Below are 17,182 nucleotides of genomic sequence, written 5' to 3'. Positions count from 1 at the left end.
ATCCAAAAAATAACAAATCACCAGGGCCCTATCAGGCGTGATTAAAACATCATCCATCAGAAGCATTACTTGATACATTGGGTGCCTTAAAAATGCCCACCACCTGCTCATAAGTTCTCCATAACTATCCGTATTTACGTTTCTAAGAAGTCAGAGCTGAACGTGCGTCACCTCACTTGGCACTTTTGAATGACAAAGGACCAGTAGTCTATAGATAAACATGGGACAATCTATTTTGAAACCCATCTAAACTTCTCTTTAGACTTTGTAGTGGGCACAATTGTAGCCAGTAGTTACTAGGGCCCCTACTTTAAAGAGGAGCTTCCCAGTAATCATTACTCTTTAAGGAGAACACGGAATATATGAATATAAATGGAACATAAATGGTTTATTTTGAGTACCTATTTTTGTGCAAAATTTTTTAAATTTTAACTACCAAAAACCATATAGAACAGACCAGAAGTAAACAGACCTTGCTTCATGTGATTTGTTACCATTTTTCACAGCTCAAATGTTTTGGTGAAGATTTAATGTGTTCAGTGCTTGCTGTTCACAGGAGCAACTCCAATTCAAACCTTCAAGCCTGTGATGCATTAAATGCGAAAAAAGAAAACATGAACAAGGGTTAACAGAAGCATGCTCTAAAAATGATCTTTCATTCTAAATGGAATTACACCTGGTGATCTGTAATGGATTGTATTTCATGCTGACACTTTCATTCTTCTGCTGTACTGCTTTTGAGCATCTTCTTTTGTAAGTTGTTTCACTCAAAAAGATAAACAGACAAAAGAACGGCAAGAAAGAAAGGAACAGAAAGGCAGCTATGTGGAGAGGCACGCTGCCTAGTAACAACCTTACCCCGTGGCGGACATACTCATTCGCGGCTAGGAGCTTACAGACTGTGTACTGCTGCAACTGGCACTGAAAAAAAAATAAAATTAAGTCTCGGGTCAACCGGAATGTTGACTTAGTAACTTCAAATATGTCTTAAAAGTGGCACTAGAAAGGTTTTAAGAAATTAAATAGTGTTATATCTATACAGACTGTGCCTGGACAGGACAAGTAAAGAAAGCTTAAAGACTACGAACACCATTGAAATATTTTTTTTCTATAGATATATATATAAAAATTTCAGGGACTGGCGGGTTCAGTGAAGCGGGTCCTGCGGGTCTCTGACACACAGAATCCACCTGTTATCGATCACATCTAAGTTATGAACTTGATGTGATCGGTAAGGGTAAGGCCACACGGAGCAGCCCTGACATGGTCGCAATGTGTCTAACAACCGCGCCGGCACCATGTTCGGTGCGGCTGTTAAACAGCATGTTAGTGGCTTCATGTTAATGCGGGTAAACCGTCCCTTTATCTGCAAAATCGTGCAGCCATGAATTAATACACCCTTTATGGCTGCACGATTTTGCAGGTTACAACAAGTTACCCCCTATTCATTGTCTGTGGTAGCACCGGAAAAAGCCGAACACTGCACTCGGCTATCTCCGGTGCTCCCATAGAGAATGAATGGAGTGGCAGTGCGCATGAGCATGTAACCAGAATACCCCTTAAAAAGGTATATGACAGCCGCGCCTACATAGTGCCAGCATGGTTGTTGGCCGCGTTGCGACAGTGTCAGGGCCGGTCCGTGTGGCCTTGCCCTTACAGCTCGATCCTGCATATTAAAAAAACAAAACTATTTCAAAGGCATATGCAGTCTTTAAAGCATGGTTCCAGTTATGAGAGAGGCCAGACAGAAGTTTAATTGTGAGGAGGTGCAGCCAGAAGAGCCGGTGGTTTGATCACCAAGGCAACCGTACAAAATCGGAGGTCTCTCCCGTCCCTTTTAATCTTCAAACAGTAGACACAGCCTCTCTTATAACTGGAACTACACTTTAATTATTGAATAATAAAAAGTTCTCCAACTTTGTGTTTCAATTCCTCAACAGACTTAAGAAATGTTATTTTTAAATATTTGTAAAAACATAAAAAGTTTCTCATAAATATAAACAGTAAAATGCTACAATCTGTTAGTTTCAGCTACAAAAAAAATGTTTTAAGAGAAATATATGCAGTGTTTATATAAATACAGATTTAACATTGATGAGTTTTCGCACATGTTGCCAAATGACAAACTCAATTCTGTTACATTTGCATTGTTTGCCTGTATTATAGTTATACACACACACACACACACACACACACACACACACACACACACACACACACACACACACACTATATATATATATATATATATACTGTATATATTTATATGTAAATTAAATAGCTTCTCTTATAAATTGTGCATTCACATTTCTGCAGACTTTAGAGTTGAAATCTCTTATTAACCCCCTCTAGCTCAGTGTGTTCACAGAGATGGCACTGGTGATTTTCATTCTGGGAAGTTTATGCTCTACACTTGTATAGTAATATAAAACCTCTTGTCCCACTCCATGTTAGGAGCTTAGATAAGCTGTTAGGGGTGTATTTGTTTGCAAGCTTGTTGACTGTTTTCAGCAACAATCAGCAGAATTGTGAAAACAGCTGTGCGATAAAACAGACCAAGGCTATGTTCACATCATGCTTTTCGGACTACATTTGACGAATATGCTATAAAAAGCTCCCAATGTATTCACTAAACATAGACTGTGACAGATGTCTACTAGTGGCATTTGTCACCCATAGGCTATAATGGAATCCATTTAATGGATATATCATTAACTCTCATGACCCTGCTCATGACTAAATTTGTTAAACGAATACCATTATATCCTATGATTGACGTATACAACTGTTAGGCTTCTGTTTAAGGCATTCATCACCCATTTCATCAAAAGCTATTGAAAAGCTCATGACATATCTGTTTAATGGATGCCTGTGGTGGATGCCATACAATGGAATCTGTCACCCATATGCTACCATGTTAAAAATACATATATATTTAACATATACTTTTTTTGCTGGACTCTGCGGAATGGAATAGTGTAGTCGACTATGCTATTCCCTACCTTTTCTTTGGCGGTAAACTATAGGCTATATAAAAGTTATACGTTAAAATGACACTTTATTAGCCTCCGTGTGAAGATGGAGCCCTATGGACACATATAGCGCGTACATCGGGAACTTCGCTAGCACCGGGAATCTGGGGCCCTGGGCGACTGCCCCATTTAATTTTTGTTTGTGTCCTTCGGACGCAGATACAATGAAATACTATGGACATGTGTGGCACTATCTTCCAGGCAGGTGTTATCTAAAAGGGAGGGCTGTGTGGCACTATCTACAAGATGGGGTGTGTGGCATTATCTACAAGGGAGGGCTGTGTGGCACTATGTATAAGAGCGGGTGTGTGGACCTATCTACAAGAGTGGGTGTGTAGCACTATCTACAAGAGTGGGTTTGTGGCACTATCTACAAGAGGGGCTGTGTCGCTCTATCAACAAGGATCAGCTGTGTGTCACAATCTACAAGGGGGGTGTGGCACTATCTACAAGGGGGTGTGTTTGGCACTATCTACAGGAGGACTGTGTGGTCATTAATAATAGGATGTCATAAAATAGGGGTTAGATGATCTACAACTTGGCGGCCCAGTGGTATTTTTACATTGCACACAGAGCTAATATATGTTCATTGTTGGGAGGGCCGGCTTGTGGGGGTGGGGTGTTGGTTGTGGGGGTGAAGTGGCCCAGTCAAAAGTTTGCTATACGGCTTAGCCTTTTCTAGTTATGTCCCTGTCTTCCGGTGTTGCGATTTTGCGGCGTAAACGCTGTGATTACGCCGCAAATACCGCAACACTTGGCTTTCTGTTGCGGGTTTTCCATCCCTATTGAATTCAATGGGGAAAACCCGCAATGGAAAATGAACAAAAACGCAGCATAAATTTACATTGATTAAATTCCGCACCGCAGGTCAGGTTATTAATGTTTACGCTGCGTGTTTTTCCCACGGTGGACCTGAGATTTTCTAAATCTCATCCACTTTGCTGCTATTGTAAATGCTGCGGAATTTCCGCACAGAATTCAGTTGTGGAAATTCCACAGAGTTTACGCTACGTGGGAACCTGGCCTTAGGGTTTACTGCAAAATAGAGTGATTTGAATCATGGCGAATCTTTGTAGAAAAGGATTTTTAAGGATTCACCCATCTCTATGTACCATACACACTACAGAAATCCACGTCTAACTGTAAATGAAGCAGCTTTGTTTTACCCTGTTCTCTATTGTAATAATAGTACAATGCAGCAATAAAAACATCTGTTTATTCCTATGTAAAATATTTATTGGCTGGAATTTTTGCATAAAATATTCTGATTTATAAAAACTTATGTTCCCATTTGCTGAGAGTCTGATATCTAAGGGTATGTTCACACGGAGTGTTTTCAGCCGCTTTTCAGGCCGTAAAGTCCCGAAAACTCCCTAAAAAATCGGAAGCAGAACGCTTTCAAACATCTGCCCATTGATTTCAATAGGAAAAACGATGTTCTATTCCAACGGGGCGTTTTTTACGCTGCATTTTTCAAAACGGCCGCGTAAAAGAAGTGCATCTCACTTCTTTAGTCGTTTTTGGAGCCGTTTTTCATAGACTCTATAAAAACGCGACTTTGAATAAAAAATGTCTTAAATCAGGAGCTGTTTTCCTTTGAAAACAGCTCCATATTTTCAGAAGTTTTTTAGTAAGCGTGTGAACATACCCTTACAATAATAATGAGATTTTAGAGTGGTTAGTAATAGCCCAAACTAGTCCTACTGCAGGCTCTCAAGTACAATTAGAGTATGTTCACACGCATAACAAAAAACGGCTGAAAATACAGAGCTGTTTTTAAGGGAAAACAGCCTCTGATTTTCAGCCGTTTTTTTGTAAACGCCCCAAAAAACAGCAAAAAATACAGAGGCTTAACGCCTCCCAACGTCTGCCAATTAATTTTAATGGCGAAAAACTGTGTTTCGTTCCCATGGAACATATATATACGCGGCCGTTTGCAAAAATGTAACGAAAAAAAGACGCCCCGTAAAAAAGAAGTGCATGTCACTAGAGAATAGGTGTTATATGTGATATGGCTGGGGATCCCGCCGCTGGTAACCCTATCAGTCACTATTACAGGGGTTCCAAGTCCCCAGTTCCCCCTCACCAGCATGTCCATGAGCATGACCACTCCATACAATTATATGAGAGTTTCGGATACAGCCCACTGCTCTCAGGAAATCCTCCTGTTGGGTCCTCCATGATTGGCCATTATCTTAAAGGGCAGTTTCTGTGTGCCCCTTGTAATGTCTAAGCATTTATTGATTTACTAATAGAGATAATTTTAGTAATAGAGCAGATAGAGGAGGTTTCTAAATGCACTACGATCAGAAGATCTAACCAGCTGTACATAAACATAATTTTAAGTACACATAAAAGGCTCAATAAAAAGATTACCCCTACCCGGAAGTTTGACTGCCAACTTCTGCAAATAAAACATGCCCCCCTTTTCCCGTGATAGGTACACTTTAAGTTTCAATTTGTCTTGATACTAATTCGATACAATCTCACACCATCCAGTAATAAACCTTAAAGAGGCTCTGTCACCAGATTTTGCAACCCCTATCTCGTATTGCAGCAGATCGGCGCTGCAATGTAGATAACAGTAACGTTTTGTTTTTTTTTAAAACGAGCATTTTTGACCAAGTTATGACCATTTTTATATTTATGCAAATGAGGCTTTCTAAAGTACAACTGGGCGTGTTTAAAGTAAAAGTACAACTGGGCGTGTATTGTGTTCGTTACATCTGGGTGTTTTTACTTCTTTTACTAGCTGGGCGTTGTGACTAGAAGTGTATGATGCTGACGAATCAGCATCATCCACTTCTCTTCGTTAACACCCAGCTTCTGGCAGTGCACAGACACACAGCGTGTCCTCGCGAGATCACGCTGTGACGTCACTTCCTGCCCCAGATCCGGCATCATGTCGGACGAGCGAGGACACATCGGCACCAGAGGCTACATTTGATTCTGCAGCAGCATCAGCGTTTTCAGGTAAGTCAATGTAGCTACTTACCTGCAAACGCTGATGCTGCTGCAGAATCAACTGTAGCCTCTGGTGCCGATGTGCCCTCGCTCGTCCGACACGATGCAGGACCTGGGGCAGGAAGTGACGTCACAGCGTGATCTCTGGAGAATACGCTGTGTGTCTGCACTGCCAGAAGCTGGGCGTTAACGAAGAGAAGTGGATGATGCTCATTCGTCAGCATCATACACTTCTAGTCACAACGCCCAGCTAGTAAAAGAAGTAAAAACGCCCAGATGTAACGAACACAATACACGCCCAGTTGTACATAACTTTAAACACGCCCAGTTGTACTTTAGAAAGCCTCATTTGCATAAATATAAAAATGGTCATAACTTGGCCAAAATTGCTCGTTTTAAAAAAAAAAAAAAAATGTTACTCGTATCTACATTGCAGCGCCGATCTGCAGCAATAGGAGATAGGGGTTGCAAAATCTGGTGACAGAGCCTCTTTAAATGTAGGCTTGTGCATGGGAATTACAGATGTGTTTTCCCTTCACTTATCTCTAAATCAAACATATCCCATTTAACTACTACAGATCTACTATGGGGTGCTCTATTTTTTTCTTCGTCAGACATTCCCAAAGAGGGGGACTTTGTGATTGTGTTACAGCTAGAGTATGACTGCCGATACAGTATGTAAAACATGAAGTCATTTGGTTCTTAGTTTTCGCTGATATAGACCAGAGGAAGGCACTGCAGGTGAAACAGTCATTTAACATGTGATTTTCATCTTTTTAGCATGTTATTATTTGCTTGTTTGTCTCCCACTTTTACACAGCATGTTATTTTATCCATACTTGATCTCCACTGCACAATCCATTGTACATGGCATGGATGAAAGCTTGGTTCTTCTCAATTAAATTCACTCTCCATAACGTCACTTGGTATTTTTTCTTTGAAGTACCCAGTAATTTAAATATAATAAAGCATTTTACATATCTTTTGAATGAAGTTAAAGGGGTTGCCCACTACCGGACAACAGGTATGATATGTCATCAGTATATGATCTGTGGGGATCCGACTCCCGGACCCCGCACCGATCAGCTGTTCCAGCTGCCTGCGGGGACCGGATATCATTGCACGGTATGCAATGTATGAACCCGGAAGCAGTTAGCTCTGTACATTGCATAGTGGCCGTGCTGCAGAACTGCAGCTCTGCTCCTATTCACTTGAATAGGTGCAGAGCTGCAGCTCGGTCGCTATTCCCTGACCGGAGACATCTGCTTCCGTCATGCACGTCCGGTGCCTGGAGGCAGCCAGGGCGACTGATCGGTGCAATGTCCGGGTGTTGGACCCCCACAGATCCGGTGGATAGGTCATCAGTTGTCTGGTAGTGGACAATCCCATTAAATATAAATTGAGAGTGATTTAATATAAGGAAAATGACCAAGTGTCTAGATCACTTTTCTTAAAGCATGTCTATGTTAATGTGTGTCTACATTACCCAGCTTAACCATTGTTATGATTTTTGTATGCTATGATTTTGTCTTTATGTTTCATGTCTCTTTTTATGTTTTCCCATTGACCAGAAACTTTATTTACAACCACAATCATCCCCCTTTTCACCACTGCAGCAGTCAAAACCTCTGTTACCATAACACTCCGTTCAACCTCATCCGTCTCTGGCACCAAAGGTATGTTTAATCCACCATACACCTTGTGCACTCGTTTGCTGCCATTGAAAAATGTCAATGTTAAACTGGCTTAGACAGACATTTAAATTATTTTTTTTGTTCAACAATATTTGGTTCCACTTTTATGTAATTGACTTCACTCTACAACCATAATTGACTTACATCATACTTCCATTCTAGACCTAACTACTCAAGTTCTATTTTAATTGAAATATATCAACGTCTTAATATCTTTTACCATTAAATGGCCCAAGAAAGTGTGTAGTCTGTCAAAGTTAGACTATAGAGAGGTATTGTTTTTTGTTTTGGTTGGAAACCAAGTATCCGTTGGGCGGTGGTAACCCCCAGAGAGAGAGAACATACAGCATATTTCATGCAGATGTTGCCATTGTCAAATTATTACCCATACCCACATGCTGCCCAACAAGGGAGACACCATGTCATGACATTGCCCAGTAACCACTAAAGAGATAACTGGGGCTTGGTATTAACTAATTAAAAACATAGAAAGCTGTGAAAATCTACCCATTGAGGTGTTGCAGCCCATAGTGGCCATTGGATCATTCCCACAGTGACATAGAACGCCCAATAGCCCAGATCAGACCATGCATGTTGTCATATACAGTCACATACAGTCATCACCAGACTTGAAAAGCAAATACCTTAAGGGCTTTTGCTCAACTAAGGAATTAAGCATGAATTTATTAAAACAAAATCATAATAGAAACGGGGCGGAACAACAAAAATTTGATGGTAAAATTTGTGAAACTATGGGAAAAAAAGTTACAAAGTTTCGCTTTTCAATAAGAAATACATCATCTATGAAATATATTTTTAATCTAATATAAATAAAGCTTAATTATAAAAAGTTTTGTTACTCTCTTATATACATTCTGTCTCTATTCCTTACCATTTTTTTAAAACCTCTATTTGCAGTCACTGAATGAAATTGTCTAAATTGAGGAGATGAGAATTTATTAACACAGCAGCACAAATCTAACATCAAATCTCACCTAAGCCAATATACTGTATATTAAAAAAAAAAAAAAAAAACGTTAACTGTGTGAATGGGACTAGGTCATTCTAGCCATTCTCCTTAGGGTATGCTCACACGCAGTGTATTCAGGCGTATTTTGGGGCGTTTACACCTCGAAAAACACCTGAAAAAACAGAAACTGAACGCCTTCAAACATCTGTCCATTGAAATCAATGGGAAAAACAGCATTTAGTTCATACGGGGCGTCTTTTGACGCCACTGTTTTCAAAAACGGAGCGTAAAAAGACGCTCTGTAAAAAGACGTGCATGTCACTTCTTGAGGTGTTTTTTTTCAACTGATTTTCCTTTGAACAATATGAAAAACGCCTCAAAAGAAGCTCCAAATTAAAAGAACTTCATTTACAGCTTCAAAAACGCCTGAAAATCAGAGACTGTTTTCTCTGAAATCAGCTCCCTAAGTTCAGACGTTTTTTAGTAAGCGTGTGAACATCCCCTTATTTGGAGCTTCTGTAAACAGGAATGTTTCTCTTCATTGAGAGCAAACGGAAATCTTAAATGTCGTGAAGTTTTGACACATACAGTACCGTATAGGAGAAAGTTACATAATTTCTCATTATCTAATAATTATACTTTATTTACATAGGACTGGACAACCCTTTTAGTATATATAAGTAGATAGCTATGATGATAGATCTCGAACTTCATATTATTCAATGACCTGCAAACTTAGACTTTCTTTAACATGAAAATCACATAGTTACCATAAAATTGGAGTGAATTCAAAGCAATTTTCTCTTCTCAGTGAACGCTAATGTATTAATGATTTACCAACCTGCTAATTTGCAAAATGGAATATATTTTTCATTGCATGCTCTCATTGAGACAAATGAAGGGGATTGACACGTTTTCACCTGTAATAGCTACAGAAAACATTTTCCCAAATGTGTGTAAAATAAGCTGCACGGATAACTGTGAAAATACTTTGCATCTATTTTCTCTAGCAATTAATGCAGAGAGTATATAGAAAATAGACAAATGAATGGTTTGGATAAATAATTTGACGGAGTTACTGCTTAAACTCCTTCACTCCACCGTCAGTTTTCGGTTTTTTTCAACTACAGTTTTTCCTCCCCACCTTCTGGAAGCCATAACTTTTTTATTTTTCAGTCAATATTGCCAAATATGGAAAAAAGTCTTTGTGGGGATAAATAAAACAGTGATTACACCATTGTTTTGGGGTTTTGTTTTTAAGGCGGTCACTATAAAGTAAAAACGACACGTTAACTTTATGCTGTGTGTCAATACAATTACAGCAATACCAAATTTATGTATTTTTTTTGCTTTACAAAAATAAATATTTGTTAAAAAACATATTGTTTTGTGTTGCCATATTCTGAGACTCATAAAATGTTTATTTTTCCATTGATTGAACGGTGTAAGGACTTGTTTTTTGCGTGGTGAGATGTGGTTTCTATTGGTACCATTTATGGGTACAGGCAATGTTTGATCATTTTTTATTTCATATTTTGTGGGAGACGAAGTGACCCAAAAAACAGAAATTCTGGCGTTTTAATTTTTTTTTGTTTAGAGAGTTTAATAATGTTATTTTGTAATAGTTCAGACTTTTATAAACGCAGCAATACCAATTATGGTTATTTTCCGTAGCACTACGGAAAGGTGTCCGTGCCGTGGAAATGTTCCGGGAATTATGGAACATGTCCGTTCTTTTGCATTTTGCGGGCCGTGCTCCCATACTTTGTATGGGAGCACGGCCCGAAAATGCGGCTCTCAGTCGGTGGCCGGCCGTGCCCACAATCGCGGGCCGTGATTGCGGGCACGGTCGTGTGCATGGGGCCTTAAGCTAATTCTGTCGAATGGTTATTTTGCAAATAATTTTCTGCAAAATCGCCACAGCTAAAATGGAACTCTAAAACTCTTGCTTTTCATCAAAGAATTGTTGAATGTTGTTTATTTAGGTTTGGTTATATGCAGTTGATTGGTTGGAACTCATTGGTGCTTTAAATTATACTGGGATTTTTAGCTGGGAGAGGGGAATAGAGAGGTGACATAGTCAAACCTTTTCTTAGGCTGGCTTCACACAGAGTTTTTTTGCAGGTGGAAAATCTGCCTCAAAATTCTGTTTGGAATTTTTAGGCAGATTTTTCTCTGCTTGCACTCCGATTTTCGCGGCGTTTTTCGCTGCGTTTTTCCCCCGCGCCCATTGAGGCCCCTGGGCATAAAACGCAGCGAAATACACTTTCTTTGCCTCCCATTGATGTCAATGGCAGGTCAGATGCGTAAACGCCTGAAGATAGGACATGTCCCTTTGTTTTTCTGCTCGCAGGAAAAAAACGCCTCCGCCTCCCATTGAAATCAATGGGAGGCATTTTCGGCCGTTTTTTGTCACGCTTTGCGGTGCGGTTTCCGCATCAAAAAGCTCGCCAAAAAACTCAGTGTGAACTCCCCCTAAGAGCTGTTCAAATGCTGCTGCAGAGAAAATATTTTGTCCAATACTTGTACAATAAAACTAAAACATCATGATTTTCCCAGGGATCAGTCTATTGCCCATACGCTACACATACATGTGTATTTTCTCTTTTCTTTGAAAGACAGGAACATTTTTGTGGTAATGAGCAGTTTAACTGCATTGGCTCATTTAGAATACCCCTTTCGTAAAGGAATCAATAGATATCTAGGCCAGTAGCTGTGGGCAACTACACATTTCTCCTGCAGGAGAAATGAGGTATTACATGGCATTCATTAAAAACATGGCACCCATTGTTACATGACACCCATTAAAAACCTTCTAAAGGCAAATAATTCAGCAAAGGTTTGAAACTAAACATGTAGGTCAATATGGTTCAAAGAGGTAAGACAATAAATTGTGAGACAGTCCACTGCATTTCTTGGAGAAGGAATGTGGTACAGTGTCAAGTACATCTGAGGATATGCAGCCACTTTACATAACATTTTCTCTTAATCTATTAATTATATTAGGATTTATGGAATTCTAGATGAGAAGAGACAGTTTAGAGATTCAACAGTGATTCATTGCCTCTGATTTACCAAGACTTCACACTGCAATGCTTCTCGAACACATATACAATTTTCCCCCCTAAATCTCAGTTGATGGGGAGACTTGGCTGACTGTAATAAAGCTGTGTAAGAATACAATTGTAATGTTTTCCATGTAAACACCATAAATAAGTTTTATCAGATTTGAAAACTAGAGACATTTTTTGGGCTGAAATTTCTTATGTTTTTAACAGAACAAAGATTATATTTCAAAACCTTAATACAATATAACTTTTATTTTTTTTCATTAGCATTTTTCAGAGAGACCAATACTAACTGTAGGGTTAATGAAAAGACAAACGAAAAGCGAATGAATGAAAATGTGTTGTGATCAGGACTGAAAACGGTTATCACATTTCTCCTGACATGTTTAAGTAATTACTTACATTCCTCTTCCTCTCCACAGGGGACCAAGTTAGGATGTTTCTGCCCTTACATCCCTTAGGCTAATTCCTGAATATTGTGGAATCAAAAACCTCCGCTAGATCCTTGGAGACATTTCGGGAGAATGCCCATAAAAGCCTTTAAAGAAAATCAATCCCAAATCTCAACTCTTTACTTGTGGGTCAAGAAACAGCCCCACTCACTTTCCAGCATGTGCAACACTTTACTGACATATGTAGCCAATTTATGAAAAAGTTCCCAAGAAAAAGTTCCCTAGCTTCAGTGAACCAACCTGGTTGGAATCCTATTTATTGCCATTCCCCCGCCCCCCCCCCCGAGGTCCCCAATGGTCTCTTCTCCAAAATATATTCAAACATGCTTCCGACTATTGCCCCATCTAAGCCTAGCTACCTCCTAGCCTGGGAAAGATAACTAGGTATTGCTTCATATCTAGTAGGATTGCCTAGTAATCCAACCCTTCTGCAGTAAAACGTCCTGTTGATACAAAGACTTACAAACTACTCCATCTCCCTTAGTGCCTCACTAATCCTCCTCTGTGCTCCATCACATAATTTTCACCCTAAATTCCACCCACATGATCACTGTAGCAAAACTTTTGATCCTACTACATTGGAGATCGCAATACCCCCTTCAATTCAGTCATGGGTGGCTGGAATGGATTCCATTTGCAAAATGGAGGAGCTCTTTAGTTGGGAACTTAGGTGTCATGATTGTTTCTTAGAGGTCTGGATCCCATGGCTTACTTATCGTGCCACTGAATCCATTAGTTAGTCTGCTATAACCTTTCTAGATACAATGCCACTGCTACCTCATCCTCCTTCTTTGCTAAGGAGCTCTGCCTAATGCGTAATTACATCTTCACCATACCGTTTGTCCACCTCCCCCCCCCCTTCTCCTCACACAAGATCCAAAATCTGAAGACTCCTGGTAATTCCTCTCCATTCTACAAATATTCCTAGTATGATCCTCTCGTCCTTTCAAATGTTTACTATGTACATGTACAATGTGGTAACATGGTAAATAATTATTTCGTGTTCTATTCATATGTTTTTATCGTATGGAAATTTTAATAAGTATTTCTTGTATGCACGTCGCCATGTGACTGTGCCTGCGTGCCTAAACTATTTTGTTTTCTGCTTCATGCTCCAATAGATGTCTTTGTTTTATTGTCTACAATATGTTAAAAAAAAATAGATTTCCCAAAAAATATTGGATTCCTCTAAAATAACAATTCTGGAACATCTTTGATTTAGAACTCTGTGTTGTGTTGTTCCTCTATAATTCCTCCTTGAAATGTGAGAATAAGCAGATAACTTTTTTTTGTACATTCCACTTGTCAATGGTGTCCAATTAGTGCTGACGGTCTTAGACTGTATACCATTCTTCATTGACAAGGGGAATGGTAACGCCCAGTTATTAATTTATTTCTATATTCCCAGGAGGATTAATAGACAAACAACACAATGTAGAGTTTGCAGAAAAAGTGCTCTAGAATTTTTCCTTAGAGAATACAAGTACGGTATTTACTAAAACAGACATGACAGGAAAGCGAATAGGTACTTATAAGAAATTGAACTGAGATGTGAAGTGGATGGCTTCAAAACACAAGTTTAGGCAGTTCACTTAATGTGGATCTGAAATATACTGATTTTGGGTAGCAGAATCAATCTGATAGGATTTCTTTCATATGGTTAAGTCCATTTAAAACTTCTAAAATGCATTTACCTATACTGCCATCTTAATAAATCCCATTGGCATGCCTGAATTTGTGATTTTTGCTCAAAGTGAAAGAAACTTATCTTAGGGATGCCAGAGATCATCTGTAGGAAAGACACAGCTGGTGGTTCATCCATTTCTGGCTTAGTATAATAAACTGTTTTATCTTATGGTTTCTTTCCATTGCTGGCTTGGATAGAAGATTGTAGAAGCCTTAAAATTGGAATGTGATTAGGTGGTTTGGGTGAAAAGTCTGCAAGATCGGAGAACTTGGGGTATCTCAAAACTTTCAGATGATTATTATTTTTTATTATACACATCAATTAAAATTTTCTATTGATAGGTCAGTAAATAATATTTTTATGAACTTTATACTCTGATGTCAGAACCTCACGATGAGTAGAGTTACATAAACAGTACTCATCTCTTCTTGCTGAAGTGGTCTGCCACATATTGCCTTCAAAGGAAGTATCTACCAAGACATATATGTAGTGCTCCCCCTTTTCTTAAGAAGAGGTTCTTCAGCATCTGCAGTCTTTATTACACATTACGGTGTCCCATCTGCTAAAAGACATTAAAGTACACACAGCTGCTGCATTGCTTTTTTACTAAAAGATTTAGGGTTGTTTCAAATCAATAACTGGTGGATGAAATGCTCCCCTTTAGGCTTTAGAAAGATGTTCTACAGCAGCTGAGGTGGGTATTATTAGGACTAATCTGCTTTCTACTATAAATTATAAAGGATTTTAAGAGCCTCCTCAGAGTCGCATTAGGTTTTGATCCACGAGCACTATCTTGGTTACGTGTAGCCACTGTTCTGCTGCTTTCTCATTTCTGGCCTTTCAGAATTGCTCACTTTATTAACATTTTTCCACATGCTATACTATACATTATTAAAGGGGTTTCCTGGTCATGGGGTGGTTTTTCATGATGATGACCTATCCACAGGATAGGTCAACAGTATATGATAGGCGGGGGTCTGACACCCGAACCCCCCACCGATCAGCTGTTCCGGCTGCCTCCGTCACCAGGAGTTATACAGTGTTCGGAGCCGGAGGCAGAATGCTCCGTACACAGTATAGCCATGCTGGGTTATTGTAGCTCTGCCCCTATTTACTTGGATATACAGTGGTCGGAGACTTCTGCTTCCAGCACTGACCCTGCATAGCTTCCAGTGCTGGAGGCAGCCGTAACAGCTGATTGGTGTGGGGTCCTAGTGTCAGAACCCCAGCGATCATATACTGATGACCTATCCTCTGCAAAGGTCATCAGTTTAAAAAAACGCCCGATGACCAGAAAACCCATTTTAGTGATTATACTTTACATTAACTTATTTTAGATTAGGTTACATCTTTGTTAAATACAGGGTATGAATCAAGGTCGAAAGTTATTTTCACTGGACTTGGGACATAACAAACACAAAGAAATCCTTGTAGCTAACTCATGCACATAGAGCAGTCCCTGAGATTCGTGCAATGGAAAGTAAATAGGAATAAAATATACATTACATAGATGAAGTAAGTAACATGCAGAGGGTAATATTCAGAATTTTGGGTTTTCATACAAATCATATAGAGATAAGAAGGAAACTAAAATAAAGGCCCTTTTACTTGGGCTAAAGATCGGGCAAATGAGCCTTTATATAAATGCTCATTCCCGATCATTGCCCTGTGTAAACAGGGCAACGATCAGCTGATGAACGAGCTCGTTCATCAGCTAATAATATCGTTTATGTGGCCAATAAAATGGTCGCTTGTTGGCAGCTTATCTCCATGTGTAAACAGGGAGTTGTGCTGCCGACATATTGGAAATGTATAGGGACGAACGATCATAGTAACGATTGCTCGTCCCTACACATAACTGATCATTGCTCCTTATAAAAGAAGCAAACGAGTGCCGATCAATGAGATGTCTCGTTGACGGCGCTAGTTTTCACGGCCCATATCGGGACGTGTAAAAGGAGCCTTACTTAGGATACTGTCTTAGTAAGAAGCTGACTGAAACTGATATCGTTTTTATTTCTCTTGTGAGTACATCAGAATGTTCTAAAATATTCTTCTAGTGCCATCTTAGTAAATTCCATTTTCATGTCTGATTTGGATGACATTTTTGTCAAATATAAAGTAACTTATCCCAAGGACTTTAGAGATCATCATGAGGAAAGAGCTAGGTAGTCCATCTTACTTTGAATCAGTGTGATTTTATCAAACAGCATCTGTCCATTACTGACACCAGAGAATATTAGTGACAAGTAAGTGATTATTCAGAAATATTTCCAGGACAAAAATCATCATATTGCACATCCTCATAAGACAATGAAAAGACGTGAATTTCCTTGTAGTGTTATTAGGAAATGCATATTTTCCCGTTAATAGAAAAATTCAAACTAGTCACCTAACAATAGAAGAAGTAACGTGTTTTGTTTCACTGAGCAAAACAGTTACATGGGTGTTTCTACTTTCTTAATTGTATAAATCGAGGAACTTTAGGGTACGATTACATGGTCTGATATGGGCCATGAAAATCAGCGCCGATTAAAGAGACGGCGCTCGTTTGCTCCTTTCACAAGAAGCTATGTTTGGGGATGAGCGATCATTACTATGATCGCTCGTCCCCATATATTTCCATCATGTCGGCAGGAGATCGCCCTCGTTCATCGGCTCATCGTTGCAATGTTTACAGGGCAATGATCGGGAATGAGTATTCATATGAACGCGCATTTGCCCAGTCATTGGCCTAAAAGGGCCTTTAGCTGAAAATTTAATTGTTCTAACTTTAAGCAATCTTATTCTTTGCGCTTTCTCTTTAAAATCTAATTCAATAAAGCTACAAAATAAAGGACTCTCCTTAGGATCCACCATCTATGAACAGGAGTGGAGAGCCACTCAGCTGGTGGTCCCATATTAAAGGGGTTGTCCTTAATTAAATCCACCCATTATGCTTTCATACATGGATGCAATATGGATATGAATCCACATTAATAAAACATTATGGGTAAATATAAAAGTGTACCACACACACACACACACACACACACACACACACACACACACACACACACACACACACACGTATATCTGATGATAAGGGGTAGGTTGTATGTGGTGGAGCACTGCACTAACATTCTTTCTTGATTTTTCATGGGGAAGAAGGAAATAGCAACAGTTCTTATCATATTTACGGCTTAAAGTAGTAATGTTCATATTTCTAATTGTCATATTTTGGGCCCTCCATGTTTACTATACGCATACTATAATGTGCATATCCATCTTTGAATTCACTATAAATATAATTTCCTTTTTACAATTTTTAGTATT

General features: G+C 39.2%; 1 protein-coding gene across 3 annotated transcripts in view; it reads left to right on the top strand.

Annotated features, from left to right (window-relative positions):
- Window positions 1-17,182, top strand: part of CADM2 (cell adhesion molecule 2) — a 1,303,436-nt gene that overhangs the window by 1,188,702 nt on the left and 97,552 nt on the right. For 2 of the 3 annotated variants that reach the window (XM_075854469.1, XM_075854468.1), the window contains one exon: window positions 7,568-7,672. The exons of the other annotated variant lie outside the window; for it this stretch is intronic. In XM_075854469.1, the coding sequence (XP_075710584.1) occupies window positions 7,568-7,672 (105 nt within the window). The remainder of the gene's footprint in view (window positions 1-7,567; window positions 7,673-17,182) is intronic. 3 annotated transcript variants of the gene reach the window in all.

This window comes from Rhinoderma darwinii, chromosome 2, assembly GCF_050947455.1.
Source record: "Rhinoderma darwinii isolate aRhiDar2 chromosome 2, aRhiDar2.hap1, whole genome shotgun sequence".
Taxonomy (NCBI): domain Eukaryota; kingdom Metazoa; phylum Chordata; class Amphibia; order Anura; family Rhinodermatidae; genus Rhinoderma; species Rhinoderma darwinii.
The sequence above is the reverse complement of the archived record's forward strand: the minus strand, read 5'-3'. Positions and strand labels throughout refer to the sequence as shown.